Source organism: Stegostoma tigrinum, chromosome 12 (genome assembly GCF_030684315.1).
Source record: "Stegostoma tigrinum isolate sSteTig4 chromosome 12, sSteTig4.hap1, whole genome shotgun sequence".
Taxonomy (NCBI): domain Eukaryota; kingdom Metazoa; phylum Chordata; class Chondrichthyes; order Orectolobiformes; family Stegostomatidae; genus Stegostoma; species Stegostoma tigrinum.
The window spans coordinates 71,759,043-71,769,699 of record NC_081365.1 but is presented as its reverse complement, the minus strand read 5'-3'; the positions used below and the strand labels follow the sequence as shown (position 1 = coordinate 71,769,699).

The following is a 10,657-nucleotide window of genomic DNA, read 5'->3' as shown; positions in this document are numbered from 1 at the left end:
AAGGATGCTGTAGGTTGCAGAGAGACATAGATAAGCTGCAGAGCTGGCAAATGGAGTTTAATGCAGACAAGTGTGAGGTGATGCACTTTGGTAGGAGTAACCGGAAGGCAAAGTACTGGACCAATGGTAAGATTCTTGGTAGTGTAGATGAGCAGAGAGATCTCAGTGTCCATGTACACAGATCCTTGAAAGTTGCCACCCAGGTTGACAAGGCTGTTAAGAAGGCATACAGTGTTTTAGGTCTTATTATTAGAGGGATCGAGTTCCGGAACCAAGAGGTTATGCTGCAGCTGTACAAAACTCTGGTGCGTGGCTGCACTTGGAGTATTGCGTACAGTTCTGGTCACCGCATTATAAGAAGGATGTGGAAGCTTTGGAAAGGGTGCAGAGGAGATTTACTAGGATGTTGCCTGGTATGGAGGGAAGGTCTTACAAGGAAAGGCTGAGGGACTTGAGGCTGTTTTCATTAGAGAGAAGGTGGTTGAGAGGTGACTTAATTGAAACATACAAAGTAATCAGAGGGTTGGATAGGGAGACCCTTTTTCCTAGGATGGTGACGGTGAGCACGAGGGGGCATAGCTTTAAATTGAGGGTTGGAAGATATAGGACAGATGTCAGAAGTAGTTTCTTTACTCAGAGAGTAGTAAGGGAATGGAACGTTTTGCCTGCAACGGTAGTAGATTCGCCAACTTTAAGTACATGTAAGCATATGGACGTACATGGAATAGTTAGATTAGGTTAGATGGGCTTGAGATCGGTATGACAGGTCGGCACAACATCGAGGGCCGAAGGGCCTGTACTGTGCAGTAATGTTCTATGTTAAGCACCTTTGGAATTTGTTTCTGCTTGTTTGTCTTGTCCTACATTTCCCATATTACAATAGTCATATTTTGGCACGATTTGTGTAGCTGACATTCTGAAACACACTTAGTCTGAATAACTGTACTAAATTTAAAATCACACCCGTTTACCAAAGGTACTCTTTAAGCAGTATCTGTGATGGAAATCTGTGTGCCAGGGTGAAACTGTTCACTAAAATTAAGGATCAGGATACAGTCAAACATCAAAGTCCTCTGATTTATTCGCCTCCAAGCAAAAATTGTGTTCGAGCCAGCTGTGTTTTTATGTTCTCAGTGATATGCTCCTTAGACTATCATAACACTTTGTCCGAAGCACAAGGTACACAATGTTGTCAATATGTTTACCATGGGGGTCATAAAAACACCTGGAAAACTAAGCACATCAGTGGTCTCAAATAAAGAAGGGTAAGTAACAACCTGGGGAAAAAAAACAAGCCTTTGTGTAAAATAAACATTGACCATTATCACAGAAATATCACTCTAGATTCTGTTGCTCTTGCAAGACTGCTGTTGCTAGAACCACGTGTGCTTCTGTATTCCTTTCTTTGTGTTGGTTTGGCTCAAAAAAACCTAAACATGTATCCACCTTCCCTTTTCGTGGTTAGGAACATAGCTAATTGAGACATTGTGTGTGGAGAAAGCAGTAGTAATACTATATAAACAATAACTGTCCGCAGCTTTACATGGCATGCATGGGAGATTGACTCCAAGCAGTTTTTCCCTTAAAAACCAGCAAGGTTACAGACTGTGCATTATTTTGCAGTGTATTGAACAGCAAACTGGGACAGTCAAATATCCCACTTGATTCACAAAGAGTAGCATCATGAATTTTTACAGAAAATTGGAAATAGATGTGTGCTTGGAATATTTGATGCCAGCACAAAATATGAACTTTTCTGCAACTCTGTGCACAAACATAATACTGACAAGAAAACAGGATGATCGAAGGGTTCAGTCAGACCTCTGAATTACAAAAGAAATAATGGTAGCAGCTTTGCTCATGTTCTAGGCTAGTGCTCCAATATTTGAAAAAAAGTCCAGAAGTGTTTTTTTTAATATCAACTTGTAGAGTTTAATAATAATATGGTAGTAGGCCAAATAAATTCATAAAGCAACTTTATCATATTAGTATCCAGCACTATTTGAATGGCCTTTTGAAAAACTGACATTGAATTCATTTTAAAATGAATTCAATCTCACTAATATAAAGCGATTTTTGATCATTTTCTTCCATATAAGTTGTTGATAATAAGACTTAATGGCAGGTAAACAAACTAAAGTATTCCCAATATCTTGGAAAAAATCTGCAACAGAAATTGCTAGGATAGAGTTTAACGTGAGAAATTCACAAGGTATAATCAAATGCCACAAACAAAAGTGAACCTTTGACATTCTATTCATAGAATCTTTCCAAATTTTACAGCCCAGGCCATGTCACAATTTTTTCTCAGAAGGCTTAACAGAAAAGTGGTTCCGTTTGACAGCAAGGTATATCCCAAATTCATAATGTGAGAGTCATTACCTCACAATTACCAAAATAAGGAACAACTCAGTTCTTACTAAATTACTGTCATAGCAAACTATGTACATGATCAAATAATTTTATTATAACATTTACTTGCTGCAAAAGTGATCAGAAATTTACATCTAAGAAACTAAGTGCAGTCAAGAAATGAGCACAATTGTAGTCCAGTCTTTTCAAATACATTGAAGAAGTCAATTATATTGTTGAAATTTGATGAATATCCCACTGTTTACAAATCAGACTGGCAATAGTATAAATTAGAGATGAGTGAGTGGGAATATTCCATCAAAACTGGATCGATTTCCCCTTAATAGGGGAAAATGCCTACCCCATAAGTTCAGTTTCTGAAAGCTCCACACTTGCTTGCTTTTACAATGAATTCTTTCAAGAGAGCTCCATCCATTTGCCAAAATGCATCAGTGTCAGTGACTGCAGTCAAATGATTCATACAAAATTTGAAGCAAAACTCTTCTAAACCCTAGACACAAAAGAAGAAATTTTATGTTAATACTTATGGAGAATGGGGTATTGGGGGTGGGGGGTGCGAAATGAGAAGGGGGGGGAAGTGGGCAAGTGTGAAGGTGTGGGGGGGGAACAAACAACAAGTGGGAAATGAGGGGAAGGGGGTTGGAGAGACAGAGGTAGGCAGTGGATGGAGAAAAAGTAAGAGAATTTGGTTGGGGGGGGCGCGTAAGGAGGGAGCGGCTAGAAGAGAGGAGTGCATAAACATCACACAATCTGCTGTTCACTGGATCTTTAACAACCCTGGTGCAAATTAAGAGCTCATAGTTTCACAGTCATTGATAGAAAGCTGTTCTAACCATCGTAATATCAGTTTAAATCAGGAAGGAATTCATGAGTTTTAACCTTTGCATCATAACGGACAGCTGCTGACAGCAATAGGAAAGCATTCTCCACAGTAATTCCCCTTTTAATGATCTCTTGGCATAGTTTCTTCACTTTGGTTTCACAGTAAGAAGTAGCCAGATCCAGAAGCCCTGCAAAAAAATAAATCTGGATGCAATTTCAAGTTGTGAATGGCTCTAAAATTCAACTCAAACATAAACAGAACATTAAAAACCAAAGCAAGTGAATTCTACAATACGAGATCACAAAGTGTGGAGCTGGATGAACACAGCAGGCCAAGCAGCATCTTAGGAGCACAAAAGCTGACACCTTGGGCCTAGACCCTTCATCAGAAAAGGGGGATGGGAAGAGGATTCTGAATAAATAGGGAGAGACAGGGAGGCGGACTGAAGATGGATAGAGGAGAATATGGGTGAGGAGGTAGGGAGGAGATAGGACGGACAGGTCAAGGGGGCGGGATGAGGTTAGCAGGTAGGAAATGGAGGTGCGGCTTGAGGTGGGAAGAGGGGATAGGAGATGAAGAACGGGACGAGCTGGGCTGGTTTTGGGATGCAGTGGGGGGAGGGGAGATTTTGAAGCTGGTGAAATCCACATTAATACCATTGGGCTGCAGGGTTCCAAAACGAAATATGAGTTGCTGTTCCTGCAACCTACGGGTGGCATCATTATGGCAGTGCAGGAGGCCCAGACTGGACATGTTGTCTAAGGAATGGGAGGAGGAGTTTAAATGGCTCGCGACTGGGAGGTGCAGTTGTTTATTGCGAACCGAGAGTAAGTGTTCGGCAAAGCGGTCCCCAAGCCTCCGCTTGGTTTCCCCAATGTAGAGGAAGCCACACAGTGTACAGCGGATGCAGTATACCACATTGGCAGATGTGCGGGTGAACAACTGCTTGATGTGGAATGTCACCTTGGGGCCTGAGATGGGGGTGAGGGAGGGGGTGTGGGGGGTAGGTGTAGCATTTCCTGCAGTTGCAGGGAAAAGTGCCGGGTATGGTGGGGCTGGAGGAGAGCGTGGAGCAGACAAGGGAGTCGTGGAGAGAGAGAGTGGTCTCTCCAGAAGGCAGACAAGAGTGGGGTGGTGTCAGATTGCAGATGGCAAAAGTGTTGGAGGATGATGCGTTGTATCCGGAGGTCGGTGGGGTGGTATGTGAGGACTAGGGGGATTCTCTTTTGGCGGTTATTGTGAGGGCGGGGTGTGAGGGATGAGGTGCGGGAGACACGGTCAAGGGCGTTCTCGACCACTGCCCGGGTGGGGGTGGGAGTTGTGGCCCCTGAAGAACAAGGACATCTGGGACGAGCGAGAGTGGAATGCCCCCACCTGGGAGCAGATGTGGCGGAGGTGAAGTAATTGGGAATGGGGAATGGAATTTTTGCAGGAAGGTGGGTGGGAGGTGGTGTATTCCAGGAAGCTGTGGGAGTCGGTGGGCTTGAAATGGAATTCTACAATACACTCTTGTTAGGTCAAACATCAAATGTCACTTCTGTGTCAAGAAGCTAAACTAGTCATTCCTATCAACTCAGGTGCACAGAAAAGAGGTGACACTGAAACCCCCTTCTGACATAGTAACAAATGACAAATCTAACCACAATTACAGAAACTTAAAAAGGCAAATAAAAAGCTTCACATTCAAATGATTGCACTAACATCTCAATGCAATAAACCTGACATTGTGGAGCTGCCGGTATGCAAATGGAAACTTCACATAGGGCAGGTCTGGTTATTAAATATAATGGTTATGAAGTAATCAGACAAGATAGGATAGCAAATAGGCATAGCATTTTTGGTTAAGGAAAACATTTCCTGGAGAAAGGATGTTTCAGGAAGGATCTAATTGCCTACATGTAAGAATAGAAAGGAATTTACAGAAATGTGTAAATGTTATGAAGTAGCTATAACAGGGGATCTTAACTGGGACAGTGGGAGACGAGTATTACTGACCACATTCAGGAGAATTTCCTACAGGTGTCACACAGGGCTGATGATGGCCAGGCTCTTGATGTGGTGTACATAAAAGCATTTGCTACTGCGCCATACAACAGGGTTGAGAAATTTTACAGAATTTGGAATAAAAGGGACAATTGCAACAAGGATACAAAATTGGTTGAGGGATACAAAACAGTAGTGGTTCACAGGAATTTTTCAGGCTGGAGGAAACTTTTAGTGGAGTTTGCCAATCAGTCTTCAGATGCTCTCTTTTCCTGTTGTGTATAATTATCTAGATCCTGGTGTGTAAGGAACAAGTTTGCAGACTGCACAAAATCTGAGAGAACTGTAAACTGACAGAAGGACAAGGGAGAACTTCAAAAAGACATTAATAAAGTGGTGGAGTGGGCTCATGGTGGCAGATGAAACTTGATGTGGAGAAGTGCCAGATGATATATTTTGGTACAAAGAATGTGGTATTCTTCCAATGGGCATGTAGGAGCAAAAAGACCTGAGTGTCTTTGTGCATAAATAAGTCATTGAGGGTGGCAGACAAGTACAGATGTTAAAGGATTCAGTACTCTCGGCTCCGTTAATTGGGACAGAAGACAAAAACAGTGAGATTATGCTGAGTTTATATAAGAGTTTATATAAGAAGTTAGAGGTCAGCTGGAGTAGTGTATAGCAATTCTGGGTACCACATTTTAGAAAAGATGTGAATGCATTGGAGAAGGTGGATAAGAGACTTACGAGAATGGTTCCAGGGATGAGAAACTTCATATATGAGGAACGGTTGCAGAAATTGTACCCTTTTCCTTGGCGAGAAGGTTTAGGGGAGATTTGAGATGTTTTCAGAATCATGGGGGGTCTGGATAGAATAGATATGGAAAAACTATTCCTGCTCTTAAAAAGATCAAAAGCTAGAAGGCGGATATAACAGTGTGGAGCTGGGGGAACACAGCAGGCCAGGCAGCACCAGAGGAGCAGGAAAGCTGATGTTTCAGGTCAGGACCACTGCTTTACAGTGTTAAGCCAAAGTGAGCTGAGAAAGAAGTTTCACACAGCAGGTTGTTTGTAATCTGGTATGCACTGCCTGAGTGTATGGTGGAACCAACATATTTAAGACATTTAAGAGGGCATTAGATGATTTAATTAGAAATAACGCACAGGTTTACAGGAAAAGAGAGGAGATTGGCACTAATTCAAAATGCTTAGAGATCTGGTGCAGGCATGAAGGGTCTTATGACCGCCTCCTGCACATAGGAGCATGCTGTGACTCTGAGTCTTGGATTGGATTCCAGAAGCTGTAAAACAGAATAATTCCAAACATAATCAGCATTCAAGGTTAAAGGAGAAGAATTCCAACATCTCAAGTGTAAAGAAGTAACAGTTAAGGGCAAAGGTTGATATATACTTTTTTAAAAAAAGAAACATGTTAGAAAAGGTAAACCCAACACTGGAAATGGCATGGTGGCACAGTGGTTAGCACGACTGCAACTGACAAATTGTTCGATAAATTATGAACCTGATTAAAATGGCTATCAGTGTATCTCCTGTAAGGCACTATAGTTAAAAAATATTTTGCAAGGGGCAGCATGGCTGCCTCTCAGAGCCAGGGACCGGAGCTCAATTTTGCCCTCGAGCGACTGTCTGTGTGGAGTTTGCATATTCTCCCCGTGTCTGCATGGCTTTCCTCTCACAGTTCAAAGATGTGCAGACTAGGTGGATTAGCCATGGGAAATACAGGGATAGGATTGGAGTGTGGATCTGGATGAGATGCTCTTCGGTAGATTGGTGGACTTGATGGGCAGAATGGCCTGCTTCCAGCCAATAGGGATTCCATGGTTCTATGAAAGATGTGAAATTTAAATTCACGAATAGCTCATTTAAAATAGTGAACTGCATTTGGTCACGCAAGTGGAATCTAATGCCATTTTTTTCCAGATGATCTCACCAAAGTCCAGCATCTTAATGCGAAATAGGAAAGGACCAAAGATCAGTGATGGTGGTGGAGCAGAAAGAGAAACCAGTGCATGCGAATGTCTAGCTATCACTGGTAGTTAATGAGATTGTCTTCACCTGGTTCCAAACAGCTCAAGAATGGACAAGAGATATTGTGGGGAGCCCACTAGTAGCACAGTAGTAGTGTCCCTACCCCTGGACTGGGAAGCCCAAGTTCGAGTCCCAGCTGCTCCAGAGATGTACTGACATCACTGAACGGGTTGATAGAAAAACAATGGATAAATAAAAAGCAGAAGAGACATTGCAGGAAGACAATCTTGTTGAGAGGGATGAGCAGGGTAAATTGCACCACATTTAACTTAAGACTTTAACGAAGGTCACTTTACAGTGATAGCAAGGTGGAAAACTGTTGGAGCAAAGGTGAGCACAGATTTAGGAGGTCACAACATGTACGCAGACTTTAGAAAGGGAAAAGATCAGTAATTTGCAGGAGTTTCTTTAAACAAAGCATGACAAATGTCTGCAATAATCAGTAAAACAGACACTGAAAAAGTTGGATAACAGACTGCAAGAATCAGGGTACTGAGGGTCAGTTGCTAATAGTCTTGACAATAAATCAAAGGTTGTGGTTTCAAGCTCCACTACATAACCCTATCTTCTGCATATAAACTAACATTTTCCTGGTTACCATTACTTCTGAGGGAGAGTCACTTGACCCAAAAAGTTCAACTGATTTCTCTCCACAGATGCTGCCAGACCTGCCAAGCTTTTTCAGCAATTTCTGTTTTTATTTCTGATTTACTGCAACATGTCTTCCGACATATCCACTTTGAAGAATTGGTTGAATTAGATGATAAGTTTGGGGGAGTAAAGAGTAAACAATAGGTGGGGATACAGCCCAAAGAGAGAGAACAGCAGGAGGACGGACAGACAAAGGAGTTGATAACACTTTGGCTAAGAAAGTGAATAACTATTAATGGGGACTGACTAACAATAGCTAATGTGTAATGGCAGTCTCTGTGATAAGGCCTGGTGTGTGGGGTACGGGGACCAAGGCGTGGGAGAGTTCAGGCCCTAAAATTATTGAACTCAACATTCAGTCCGGAGGCCTGCAAGGTCCTCAAGCAGAAAATGAGGTGTTGTTTTTGTAGCTTCCACTGAGCCTCGATGGAACACTATAGCAAGCCCGAGTCAGAGATGTTGACCAGAGAACAGGGTGGTGTGTTAAAGCGGCAGGCAACTGGAAGCTCTGGGTCTTTTTGCTGAACAAAACGTAGACATTCTGTGAAGCAGTTACCCAGTCTACGCTTTGTCTCCCCAATGTGGATCAACTGGCGGAGGTATTCACCGACATCTTCAACCTCTCCCTCCTACAAGCTGAAGTCCCTATCTGCTTCAAGAAGACCACCATCATCCCCCGTACCTAAGAAAGCACACGTAGAGTACCTTAATGACTACTGCTAATAGCTTTGACTTCAATAATCATCAAGTCGTTTGCAAGGCTGGTCATGGCCCACATCAACTCCAGTCTCCCAATCTGCCTTGATCCCTTCCACTTTGCCTACCGACATAACAGGTCCACAGAGGATGCCATATCCCTAGCCCTGCACTCAACTCCGGAACATCTAGACAACAAAGGCACCTATGTCAGTCTCCTGTTCGCCTTCAACACCATTATCCCCTCCAGACTAATCACAAAACTGCATGACCTTGGTCTCGGCTCTGCCCTCTGCAACTGGATCCTCGTTTTTCTGATCGATAGACCGCAATCAGTGAGGATAAGTAACTGCACCTCCTCCACAATAACACTCAATATTGGAGCCCAAAGACGTGTCCTCAGCACCCCCCGACTGCACTTCCTGTACACGCATGAATGTGTTGCCAAATTCCAAATGAGCACCATCTACAAGTTTGCTGATGACACCACCACTGTGGGACAGATATCCGACAACGAGTCAAAATACAGAAGGGAGATAGAGGGCTTGGTGATGTGGTGCCATGAAAACAAATCTCTCACTCGCCATTGGAAAATCTAAAGAACTGATCATTGACTTCAGAAAGAAGAGAGAACACGATCCTTTTACATCAACAGAACCCAGACTGAGAGGGTGGACAGCAGCAAATTCCTTAGAGTGACAATAACCAATCACCTTTCCTGGATTTTCCATGTAGATGCAACAGTCAAGGCGGCACAACAACGCCCCTTCTTCCACGGATGGCTCAGGAAATTTGGTATGTCCATAAGGTCCCTCACCAACTTCTACAAATGCACCATTGAAAGCAAACTGTCCAGGTGCATAACAGCCTGGTATGGAGACTGCTCTGCCCAGGACCGTAAGAAACTACAGAGGGTAGTGTGCACAGCCCTGATCAACATGGAAGCCAGCCTTCCATCCATGGACTATGTACACAGCTCGCTGCCACAACAAGGCAGCCAACGTTATCAAAGACCTATTTCACCCTGGTAATGACTTCCTACAACCTCTTCTGACAGGCAGAAAATACAGAAACCTGAACACACACATTAGCAGGTTCAGGAACAGCTCCTTTCCAGTTGTTATCAGACTGTTGAACAGACTCTAGCCTCAAATAGTGTAACCTGCAATTTAATCTGTGTGCCTCTAAGTCTTTTCAATCTGTACATCCTTTGCTTGCTGTGATCTGCCTGTACCGCTCGTAAACAAAGCTTTTCACTGTATTTTGGTACACGTGACAATAAAATCAAAATCTAGAGACCACACTGTGAGCAGCGAGTACAATAGACTAGGTTGCGGGAAGTGCAGGTAAAGTGCTGCTTCAGCTGGAGGCTATATTTGGGCCCTCGGATACTGGGGTCGGAGGACGTAAAAGGGCAGGTGTTACACCTTTGGCAGTTGCAGGGGAAGGTGCCACGCTTGAATTTACTATGCAGTTTAGGATTTTGCAGTGTGCAAACTTTACACAGGAACAGGAAAACACGAGTAAGCCATTCAACCAGATAATTAGTGAATAAACAAAGAGAAGCAAATTACACACAGTACCTATTGCATCCTCAGGAGGAAGATTGACACAGTCTGTGTACAAGTATTCTAGAAAGGCACGATACACTGAATAGCTGAATTGATCAATCTCAATCACCTCTTTTTCATCTTCACTCCAGTAGGATTGAAACATAGTTCGAAAATGTTCACACCTGAGATGTAAGAAATACACTAATTTTATCCTAAAACTACTTTTTATAGAATTTACTTCCCAGAAGATACCAGCTTACAACATTTTAAAGCAGTACCTTATTTTTAGAATAGCTTTATGAACATGGATGAATTTTCCTTCCACACAGAACTTTAAATCTGATGTTTCCAAGCTGTCAAATTCCTTGTGCAGAGACTGAGCTACAGTCAGGTGATCATCCTGTTCTATAGAGTGGAAATTAAATGGTAAAAGCAATTGCTCTGGAACACACAAATGCTCAAACAAAATAAGTTGTGACATTGTTGGGTTCAGTCTGAGGACAGGCGACTTGTTTTGGGGCTTCCATGT

At 42.8% G+C, this 10,657-nt stretch overlaps 1 protein-coding gene across 6 annotated transcripts in view; it reads right to left on the bottom strand.

The window, feature by feature from the left end:
• Positions 1 to 1,078: 1,078 nt before the first annotated feature.
• Positions 1,079 to 10,657, bottom strand: part of rcbtb1 (regulator of chromosome condensation (RCC1) and BTB (POZ) domain containing protein 1) — a 38,642-nt gene continuing 29,063 nt past the window's right edge. For 5 of the 6 annotated variants that reach the window (XM_048540398.2, XM_048540395.2, XM_048540393.2 and 2 more), the window contains exons 9-12: positions 10,407 to 10,533; positions 10,159 to 10,310; positions 3,253 to 3,383; positions 1,079 to 2,863 (exon numbers count right to left, since the gene is read on the bottom strand). In XM_048540398.2, the coding sequence (XP_048396355.2) occupies positions 2,723 to 2,863; positions 3,253 to 3,383; positions 10,159 to 10,310; positions 10,407 to 10,533 (551 nt within the window). In that variant the 3' untranslated portion in view covers positions 1,079 to 2,722. The remainder of the gene's footprint in view (positions 2,864 to 3,252; positions 3,384 to 10,158; positions 10,311 to 10,406; positions 10,534 to 10,657) is intronic. The other variant, XR_007248530.2, reaches the window with a different exon arrangement.